Source organism: Cnephaeus nilssonii (assembly GCF_951640355.1).
Source record: "Cnephaeus nilssonii genome assembly, chromosome: 10".
Classification (NCBI taxonomy): Eukaryota; Metazoa; Chordata; class Mammalia; order Chiroptera; family Vespertilionidae; genus Cnephaeus; species Cnephaeus nilssonii.
In genome coordinates this window covers 27874841-27886095 of record NC_137081.1, presented here as the reverse complement: position 1 = coordinate 27886095, position 11255 = coordinate 27874841, and the positions used below count along the sequence as shown (strand labels likewise).

The 11255-nt window shown below is 36.5% G+C and overlaps 1 protein-coding gene across 15 annotated transcripts in view; it reads right to left on the bottom strand.

Annotated features, from left to right (window-relative positions):
* Positions 1 to 80: 80 nt before the first annotated feature.
* Positions 81 to 11255, bottom strand: part of MFF (mitochondrial fission factor) — a 29276-nt gene continuing 18101 nt past the window's right edge. For 6 of the 15 annotated variants that reach the window (XM_079782803.1, XM_079782815.1, XM_079782816.1 and 3 more), the window contains 4 exons: positions 9152 to 9184; positions 7563 to 7622; positions 4555 to 4639; positions 81 to 918 (listed from right to left, as the gene is read on the bottom strand). In XM_079782803.1, coding sequence (XP_079638929.1) covers positions 787 to 918; positions 4555 to 4639; positions 7563 to 7622; positions 9152 to 9184 — 310 coding nt within the window. In that variant the 3' untranslated portion in view covers positions 81 to 786. The remainder of the gene's footprint in view (positions 919 to 4554; positions 4640 to 7562; positions 7623 to 9151; positions 9185 to 11255) is intronic. The other 9 variants (XM_079782810.1, XM_079782804.1, XM_079782814.1 and 6 more) reach the window with 2 other exon arrangements.

Genomic DNA, 11255 nt, shown 5'->3' with positions numbered 1-11255 from the left:
CTTAGGTTCATACAAGATAAGAACATGTGATAGAGCTCACAGCACAGTATGATGAAACAAAATCTTCCGATCAACAAATATTGCTTTGGTTGACAGTTTATTAAATACACTGCAATTGTACCTTATTCTGTAGTTTTTTAAATCATTCACACATGAACTTAGTAAAAATGTCCCTTATAGAAAACCACCTGAAAAACTAAAATAAAAGCACACATATTTTACACACATATTAGATAAGCTGTTGAAAATATCAGGACTTATTTTAATAATAAAGGTGAAACATGAGGTGACTTGATTTTATTAATTCTAACACCAGACCATGACTTTCAGATGTGTTAATGCTGAATGTGGATGCGAGCAAGTTTATTAACAAAACTGTTTAACAATGTTTGGGAAACAGATCAAAGTCAAGGACTTTTCTTTTACAGATACTTTTCTAAATCTGTTCTCTACCCTCCCCCATTCAGAGAATTACCTGTGCAAACTGATGTGGCAAAAAATTAATTCCTTTAAAAAAACAAATCAGAGCCTATTTACACAACATGCAAAGAGAGAATTTTAAGTAGGCGTTATTGCAGGACTAGTTACAAGGGAATACAGCTAAGTGACAGAATATACCTTTACCTCTGCAAATATGAGTCTTTTCCCTTCCCTTCTGGAAGAAGTACATTTTTAGGGCGTGGACTATAAAATGGCATATTCAATGCAAACACAGAAACAAAAAAGTTTGCAAATTCTTTATATTTCCAGCTGTTGAGACAGTATTTTTTGAGAGCTGAGGTTACTCTAGCGGCGAAACCAGAGCCAGCTATTAAGCAGCCAGAATGCTACCGTAATTGAATACATGACCATTTCTCTTTTAGCCCGTTCTTTGTTCTCCTCTTCTAGAAGTTGTAGACGTCGATTTAATTTGATTATCTAAGTGAAAAACAAAACCAACAAGACAGAAGCTTTAATGTAAGGAGTGATCAAATTCTTATAAAGTAGTATAATTTGTCAAAATAATTATTATAAACATAGGGAGTTTCATTTGGAGCAATATAAAAATAAACTATATAGAAAAGTTACCTATGACAGCTAAGATGCACTTAAATACTCTTCTCCCTTTTCCTTTTCCAAATTTCTGAGTTAGAAAGGGTCTATTTTCCTTCCCTCTTTTTTTTTTTTTTTTTAAATCCTCACGCAAGGATGTTTATTGATTTTAGAGAGAGGCAGGGAGAGAGTGAGGACGGGAGAGAGAGAGAGGGAGGGAGGTGGAGAAAGAGAAACACTGATGGGAGAAATACCAATTGGTTGTCTTCCACATGTGACCCCACGGGGATGGAACCTGCAATCCATGTAGGGCGGGGATGGCCATTCCAATCATCTGATTTATCAGTGCTAAGCAACCACTTTTCTGTTAGGGCCAATTCAGTAAACAATAAAAGTGTTTAAAAATTACCTTTCCCACTACTCAAATCAGTAGTTTATTTGGTTCCATGGGATACTATGTTCTAACACTACCAATCTTTTTTTTTTTTTAAATATATTTTATTGATTTATTACAGTGAGGAAGAGAGAGGGATAGAGAGTTAGAAACATCGATGAGAGAGAAACATCGACCAGCTGCCTCTTGCACACCCCCTACTGGGGATGTGCCCGCAACCAAGGTACATGCCCTTGACCGGAATCGAACCTGGGACCTTTCAGTCCGCAGGCCGACGCTCTATCCATTGAGCCAAACCGGTTTCGGCCTACCAATCTTATTTTACTGCCAATAGAAAAGTGGCACTGCTTTGAATCATTAAGATATTTCTATCTGAGCATTTCTGAGTAGCTTTTTTTTATTTTTATTAAATTTATTTATTTGAAATATATTTTATTGATTTTTTACAGAGAAGGGAGAGGGAGAGAGAATCAGAAACATCTATGAGAAACATCAATCAGCTGCCTCCTGCATGCTCCCTACTGAGGATATACCCGCAACCCAGGTACATGCCCTTGACCGGAATCGAACCTGGGACCCTTGAGTCCGCAGGCTGACGCTCTAGTCACTGAGCCAAACCGGCTAGGGCCTGAGTAACTTTTTTTAAAAAACATTTTTATTGATTTCAGAGAGGAAGGGAGAGGGAGAGAGAGACAGAAACATTAATGATGAGAGAAAAATCAATGATCGGCTGTCTCCTGCACGCCCTACTGGGGATTGAGTCCGCAACCAGGGCAATGTGGCCCTGACCAGAAACAAAACTGGAACCCTTTTGTCTTCAGGCCAACACTCTTACCCACTGAGCCAAACCGGTTAGGGCCCAAGGCAGCTTTTTAATACCCCCCACCCCAAAAGTGGGTTACATTTTGTATCCTGAAGCTAGTGACCCCTGAGCTGCTCATCACTACACTAAATGGACTCCAGACTGTTGGGTTCCCAAACGAGCAATGGAGCAAAGAGAGCTGTAGAAGTAGCAGCTTCCCTTACTGCCAGGTCATAAAAACAAATATAAATTCTGTAGAATCTTCTGGTGACTCCATTTATGTTAATTATCTTAGAAACTCATAGTTTCCCAACTGGCTTTCTACTCCTTTTAAAGTCTCAAAGCATATGTGCGAGCTATTTATCCTATATAATAAAAGCCTAATATGCAAATCGACTGAACGGGGAACAACCGGTCAATGGGGGGCGGGGCTAGCAAGTGGGCAGCACCAGGCCAACCAAGGCAGGTGCCAGTGGGCAGAGGGAGGGGACTTCAATCGGGGGTGGCAACTGATGGCAGTGGGGCGGAGCCAGCCACTCACCGGCCGGTGCTATCTCCCTATCAGCCTGCCGGTTGCCTCCCACTGAGGACAGTTGTACCATCAGTTGGACATTCCCTGAAGGCTCCCAGACTAGGAGAGGGTGCAGGCCAGGCTGAGGAACCCTCCCAAGTGCATGAATTTTCATGCACTGGGCCTCTAGTCTATAATAATAAAAATGTAATATGCTAATTAGAATGGACATCTTTCTGGACATGAAGCTGGGGCTGAGAGGGAAGCCCAGGTACCGGGTGCCTGCTGGTGGCCGGAGGGAAGCCTGGGTCTTGGGTGCCAGAGGGAAGCCGGTGCCGGCAGCCGGGGGAAGCAAGGCCTACTCTTGCATGAATTTCGTGCATTGGGCCTCTAGTTTATAATAAAAGGCTAATATGCAAATCTACCGAATGGCAGAAAGACCGGTTGCTATGACGTGCACTGACCACCAGGGGGCAGATGCTCAATGCAGGAGCTGCCCCCTGGTGGTCAGTGGGCTCCCATAGGGGGAATGCTGCTCAGCCAGAAGCCGGGTTCACCGCTGGCGAGCGCAGCGGCAGTGGCGGGAACCTCTCCTGCCTCCATGGCAGCGCTAAGGACCTCTTGGGGTGGAAATCCATCGAGCGGTCCCAGACTGCGAGAGGGCGCAGACTGGGCTGATGGGAACTCCCCACCCCCCAGTGCACGAATGTCATGCACTGGCCTTTAGTTTATTTATAACAACTGCATCTTTGTCTGTCCTATACTCTAAGTTAAGGCTTAAATGAACGCTGTGAAAACATAAACTCAAATTACACTTTCAGAAAACAAGGTTGTTGGTATAATTGTGAAATCAATGATAAAGGTCAAAGAAACCACTTTCTTCAATAGGTGAAGTATAAATAAATATATGAAATATAGAAGAACTTATGATATAGCTTCCATTTAGGTTTCAACAAAATAAAAAAGTATTTGCTTCATATTAACTTTGTATTATATTAAATCTTTAAAATGATATTCTGATTTATTCTTATGCTAAAATATTTCATTTCTTGATCTTTACTTAGAAATATTTTACTTTGAATTCTTTGCCTTCCACATCTATTTGGCATAGACACAATTAGAATATTGAATATGCTTTCCCCACATGTGCATGTCTGTATGACTCTAGAGGCTGGGAGTACATATTAAAAATATACATATTTTTCTCTCTAATCATTGATGTTTCTATCTCTCTCTCCCTCTCCCTTCTCTGAAGTCAATAAAAGTATTCAAAAAAATACATATGCAACTGTAGTTCTAAGAAAGACCACAGAAAATGAGAAATAGGCATACAAAGACCCTCTGCACACTGAGAGCAGTTTCCAAAATGCAGTTCTCAAACACAAAAACACAGGCTCAAGTGACTGTTCCACATTTCCAAAAGCCAAGCAAGCCTTTATGGCTTTCCTGGTTTGCTAAAATGTCAAAATTCTTTGTTATTCAGCAGAACTACATCAATCCATTCGGGCAATACTGTTTTATGCTGATCAAAACATGTAAATGGTGGTTTAACCCTTTGCACACGCTTGCTTTTTTCTCGATTCCTTTATTCTAATGCTAACCATGTGGAGTCACACTTAACATCCGAGTGCAAAGGGTTAATACATCTTTAATCAAAATGGGAAATTCAATTATGGTTTAATAAGTAGTTTGACTGGTAAAATGTTTCCATTCATGACTTCCACAGGAGAGAAAGTGATGAAATGTTTGGAACTGTCACTTTAAACATTATATGAATATCACTTAGGATTATATCTTATTTGATATATTAAATACCTGTCGTCTTAATGAAACTGCATCTACAACATTCATGTCATCTGCAGTTCCTTCAACTGTTGCATCTATATTTGAAATGCCATACCTAGCAGATAAGAAATAAAAATATAATTAAATATTAGAACAGAATTAAGAGTACCTGACAAGTCATGTAATGTAATGTATAGTGTTCAAAGAATTGTTCAAAAGTTTGGAATTACAATATAAACTCCTAAAGTATTTTACAATCTGAGTTGTTACTAATAAAGGAAAGAAAACAACTTAAGATAACAACTACCTTAAATATTGGCAAATGTCTTGAAACTTTGAGAATAAGAAGAATCCTGACTAAAGATACAAAAAAGGAGACACTTTTCAACTCAGAGGGACTGGCATTGTTAAAATACGACCCGTGGGTGAAAAGACTTGAGGGCTGCCACTCTAGAATATAACAATATACAATACTTAGACAAACTTATGTCCATATGTGGCTGCAAGGAGCCCCTGCTGAGACTCACTGGCAGGGACACTAACTCCAGCTAGCAAAATAAGACTGATCATTTTTATTTCTCTTCCTCCTCTCATTGCCTTTTCTTGTCATTTCTACTCTTCTTATTTTCCAATTACTCTCTACTGTAAAATCGCCTGAATACATCTTGTCACTACAATAAGATCCAAAACTAGCTCAATAATCAATAATTAAGAGGCTGTGTAGAAAATAATAATACTGGAAAGCCACTAAGACAAACTCCAGAAAAAGCACACAAAAAAGTACTTCTTGTTCAAATGCAGTTACTTCTAAAAGGACACTGATTTTTAAATGAATGACAATAAACTTCTGAGAAACAAATACACACAACTACCTTCCTCTTTGCCTGGATTTCCACTTTTTAAATATATTTTTAATGAACAGTTTTATTGAGATATAATTTACACACCTCACATGTTTATATCCTATTTTAATCCTGTATGGCTATTTCAGTAAAATGGCATATTAACTGTTCTGAACGAGCAGAATATAAATAAACTGAATTTAAAAGTTACTCCTATGCAATCTACAAAGTTGGCACATAGGTATTTTCTAATATACCAAGTAGGTCTCCATTATAAAAAGCACCTTACCACACAAAGAGGTATAAGGAGAAATATAGTTCTTATGCAGACATGTTAAAAACAAGTCTATTCAGAAAATTCTTTTGTTTCAAATACAATTTAAAACCATCCAAAAACACCAGACAGGATGCACTTTCAATAACATGATAGTACTAACTCTAGATAATATAGAACAATCTCCAAATGTGCCTTTGATGGCTAAACTAACTTGCTTTCTCATTAACTGCTCCTTTCCTCATGGGGACAGAATGAATGTCCTGGAATACTGAGAGTAACTGCAGTAGTTAGAGAAGTAAGCTGTAAAGTTAGTAGATGCTACAACTATGGGATTACAAACGTCTGCATTAATTATTCCTTTGAACATTATAACAGAATTAAATGATTAGTAGAAAAAATAAGGGCTGGAGACACCTATTCTCTACACTTTATCCTCAAAAAACAAACAAACAAAAAAAAACCCCACAAAAAAAACCCACAACTGTTCTATTTCTGTGAGGCCATGCAAGAGATGAATAATTGGGGAAAAATTCAAACAATTAAAGCAATTGCTTCAAAGGTCAGGGGACCTGGACTGAACATAGAACGAAGTACAACTGAAAAGGATTACTCAAAATTTAAATCCTGAATTTATTAAGGGTTTTAATATCTGTAAAAAAATCTTCATTTGCAAAAAAATTTAAGGATATGGCAAAAAATTTATATAATTTAACTTAAAACCAGAAAAAAGTGTAAGTCAGATCACTGGTTGAAAATAGAGAGACAAACTTAGGAGTAAATTGGAAAACTTACAACGGATGTGGTTAGTGCTGTCAGGAGAAACAGGTCGGCAGAGTGGGAGAATCCCCAAGGCACTTCCAGTTCTTCTAACCTGAACTACCTACAGTGGGAAACTGCCGGTTCCCTCTTCTCTTGCCTAAAAATGAATGTGCCAGCTTCCTTTCATCACAGAAATAATGCTGCCAGTTTTAAGTCTAATGCTACAGATAATGTATTTGTGCTTAAATAAACAAAATAAACTCTGAAAAAATTACAGTAATGGTATCTGTGAACAATAACCAAATTCCTCCCCCCTAGAACAGTGGTCGGCAAACTGCGTCTCGCAAGCCACATGCGGCTCTTTGGCCCCTTGAGTTTTTAGCAAAGGCCAGCTTAGGAGTACCCTAATTAAGTTAATAACAATGTACCTACCTATATCGTTTAAGTTTAAAAAATCTGGCTCTCAAAAGAAATTTGTTGATATTTGGCTCTGTTGACTATTGAGTTTGCAGACCACTGTCCTAGAATATGGGAAATGGGGATTTTGGCATGTGAGAACCTTAAGTATTTATATGTGCTATTCTATCTGCCTTGTGCTTAACAGAAGAAATTATTACTCAGATTAAGCATGTGTGAAAGGGGCAAAAATAAGAGAAAAGCTGAAATCAACAGATGATAAAAATTCTTAAATTCTCTTTATGTTTAATTTACCCAAACTGTCAATGCTGATTTTCCCCAATTTAAGATGATGCCTTACCGACAGCTTTCTCTATACATGGAAGATGATATTATAGAAAATTAAATAAAAAGAAAACGCTGGACAGAAGCTCAGGCAACAATGAAAAGGATGCATATAAGACAAGATTTAAGGTGACATTTTCCATTTTAGCATGATCTCCTATAAGTTAATGAAACTGGATTTAAATAAAAACATGAGGATATATGATACTGTAGTACAATTAAGTGTTTTCCTCACTCTGGTGGCCAAATGTCACGAGTGACTACTCACTGTTCTTAGAGAAAAGCAGGATGTACTCATTGAGAAAACTGTAGAGGCTCAAGCTACAATATCAAGGCATGGCTACTACATGCATTATTGCCTGCGAAATACAAATTCAGCCAGCTATTCACCCTGGTAGGTACAAAGTCTCAAACTTTACCTGACGTTGTCATGATGAGGATTAGAAGTGGCGGCAGCAGACCCACCACGCAACACGGGTCTAAGGCAGGTTTTTGGAGAAGGCACAAGATAGAATCAGGAAACAGAGAAGTAATAAAATAAAAGCAAAAACAAGACAAATAAATAGGATTATATTGTATGTTTCAATACAATATAATATATTTCAAATACTTTAAACATCTTTGTCTCCCAAGTCCTCCATTTTCATAAATTTAGTATTTTCAATGGGTTAAAAATAAAGGAAATCTATAGTTAACAAAATAGCACCAACATATAAAATAATTTTTGGGTGCTTGTATTTTAATTTATGAAATTCAAGACAGAGGACAACTCTGTTTAAAAAGTATAATTGCTCTCTTCCAGTTGGAAAAAAGTCACACCAACTTTAGAAGCATGTCAAGAACCGGTTAGAAGCACCTGAATGATCATGGTTGTTCATCGATAGCAACAGCCCATCACGAAAACTAAAAATTTCACATTACTCACAAATCCCACAATTGCTTCCTTCCCGCCTCTTTAATTTTGATTAGTGCCTGATATCTTAACGTAGCTGTGTCTCATTCAAACCCTGAGCTCTCCAGAGCAACGCTGCAAGCCTCAGTTCCGGAGCTGAGACCGGAGCCGTGCTGTGAGGGACATATTACAGCATATTCTAGAAGCCACAATACTGAGTCTGATCGTGAGACAACCAGGAGCGACATACAGGGCTGTTGGAAATGAAGACTAAGGTGCACTGGAAAACTTTGTGGGGATTGTCACTTAGCTCAGTACATACTTGGTTTCCAGAGGACAATTAGTTCCTTACCTAGGTAAGCAGAAACCTTTCCAAGAAATCTTATTTTTTAAAATCAGAAAACAAAAGTTCCACAAGGTCACTGGTCAATTCCCCAAAAAGTAATTAGCAATATTTACTGAACACAGAGAGAAGGTTGGGGTATAGGATCCATATAAGGATTTTAGGAATTCTTACATTCTATTTTGAATGTCTCATTCTCTAAGTACTGATCAGGTTTAGCCTGAATTTAAATACCAAGGCAATTCTTAATTATAGTAAACATTTAATAGCAAATGCACTAGTTTTTGTTTGTTTGTTTTGGTAAGTTGACTTATTTGTAGAATTTTGGCTATAATCCAAATCATTGTCAGTTCAATTTATTAAAGAAAGTTTTAATGGTTAGCTTATACGCTTCCTAAAGGCACTACTGTTGCTTTAATAAATTTCTGGAGCCTAGAGGATAAGAGAGTCAGAGACTTCTGGGGAAGACCTGCTAGAATTCTAATTTGTTCACTAAAGAACAGTGAGAAATCACATACGGCTTGAGACAGGTTTTAAACCCATCCCATCCTACTAATATATTTACTTTGTGGCATTAGGAAAACGGTTACTAGTTAACTACAATCTTACATTATACTAACATGAGAATGTTTAAATAAAGCCAATGCTATGTGCTACCTAAAGTTTTGAAAGAAATTCACACTAACATGCTCAAATGGATCTGTCATATTCAGTATGTTCCACCACAGAGATTTCCCTTTTATAATGCAGAGCCAGAAGATAGTTACAGTTACCTTTCACAACGTATTTCATTTTGTCTTCTTACACTGGCAATTGACACATATAATATAAGAGTAAATTAGACAGGCATTTGGCATAGTACCACTTTCTTCCATAAGTATAATTTAATACATTACAAATCTTTTGTAAGTTTGATAATATGTTCAACAGTATGTTTTGTGATTAATGTGACAAAAGGGAATGAGATTCAAGGCTCTCCAAGTTCCAGCATTAACTTGGATATTGACCATCTTGAGTAAAAAATAATCTGACTTAACAGAATATGTGTTTCTTGTTTTAAAAAATGAAAACTGCTACAGTAAATAAATAATTTAGTTGGGGGACCAGGAATTATATACATATCTTAAAAAGATAAATTATAAACAACGAACTCTATTTCAACTACATCTTTGCATTCTAGGTTTTCCAACTAATATATTTATACGGACACTTGCAAAAAATATAAAATTATGTACATGGTGGTTTCTTACATACTCAAAGCTTATAGAATATGCAAAAGAAAACTGTATAAAAATAATCAAGCCCCTTCTAAAAATAAAACTTAAACATGCTAAGCATGGCTAACTAATATGTCAGTGTTTAAATAATGTTCTTACATAGAAAGTCTCTTGTTAAAAATGTTAATATTTTGCATTAGAGAATGAGATATGGCGCTCTAGCAGATGTCAGAAGAGTTGAGCATTTCCTAACCAGCCAAGGGCTAAGTCATAATAGCATCTAAAATCCAAAGAACATACCTTGTGCTTGTCTGAGGTGCTTTGATAAGTTAACTTTGTTAATGTGTATATACATTTTACCTTTGTCTTCATGTTGAGCTTGGTTTTAGATCATATAAGGTCTCATAAGATGAGAAAATGAATATGTAATACATAAACCTTTCAACAGTGTCCCTTTTTATGTTAAGCAACTGTGAATCTGCATTATTTTATGATAGTAAGGCAGACTATCTTCTTCCTTCTTCCTTTCCTTCCTCTCCCCTCCCTCCCTCCCTGACTGTCAAATAATTCTAGCTTAATTTAACTCTACCTAATGTGATGGCATAAGACCAAAGATAAGATATTACATTAGCGTAACAGCCAAGAGTAGTAAAATAGAAAGGAAAAAATGATGCACAAAGCAAGGAACATAAAAGCACTTGAAACTTTATAAGCAGTATCATTTTAAAACCATGCAAGTAGACCATTATCCAAATTTCACATTCCTAGTGTTTATATCTGAAAAGTCATACGAGACAGTTCTTATAGTAGAGATAAATACTGATTTGGCACTTAACAATTCTGATTAGATCTTGTTCAGCATTTAGATTGCAAGAGATTAAAATACAATGATAAAAAACAAAACAAAACCCTTTCAATAATGAAAGCATCCAATAAGACTAATAAGAATCTAACCTGCTAGGCTCCAAGGTAACAACAATGGTGTGTGCCCAGGAGCAAAAAATTAATGCAACTACTTTATGTATCTAAAAAAAAAATCTCATTTAACTGAATAAAAAAACCATAATTTCTTCCCAGAAAAGGGATTTTAAAGTTATCATTTCATTACAATGAAAAAATAGATAAAACTTAACTTAGGGCTCAAAATAGTTTTTCATAATATAAAAATACAAAGTAAATTTTACATTAGTAAGATTTCTGATTTTGTACTTGTGAGCTGGAGTCAAAATGTTTTTCCATTATTAAGAAAAAAAATCCAACTTTTTTACAAGTTCCATATAACTGCATTGAACTGTGTGTATGTACCGGGGCTTTGTCATCTAGCTATTATTTAATTTACATAGGATTTATAAGTATCTTTCTCATTCATATATTTTCACTGTAATAGCATCTGACATGTTATAATTTGACCTAATAATCTGGTCTCTTCTAAGGACCGACTGTAATTAAAAAGTTAAAGAGGATACCAGGTAAAGAATGAATTTATTTTAAGGAGGGTGGAGAAAACAGGCCTTCGGAAATACTAGTTCTTAAGCTCCAGGTACTTTATATTCAGTCTCTTTTGAAGGATCTCCCACCACACTGAATAAAATTGGAGGCCATTATCCCTACTGTGAAATAAAAGTGGTGGTGGTAGGCGATAGGGGAGAGATTCCTCACA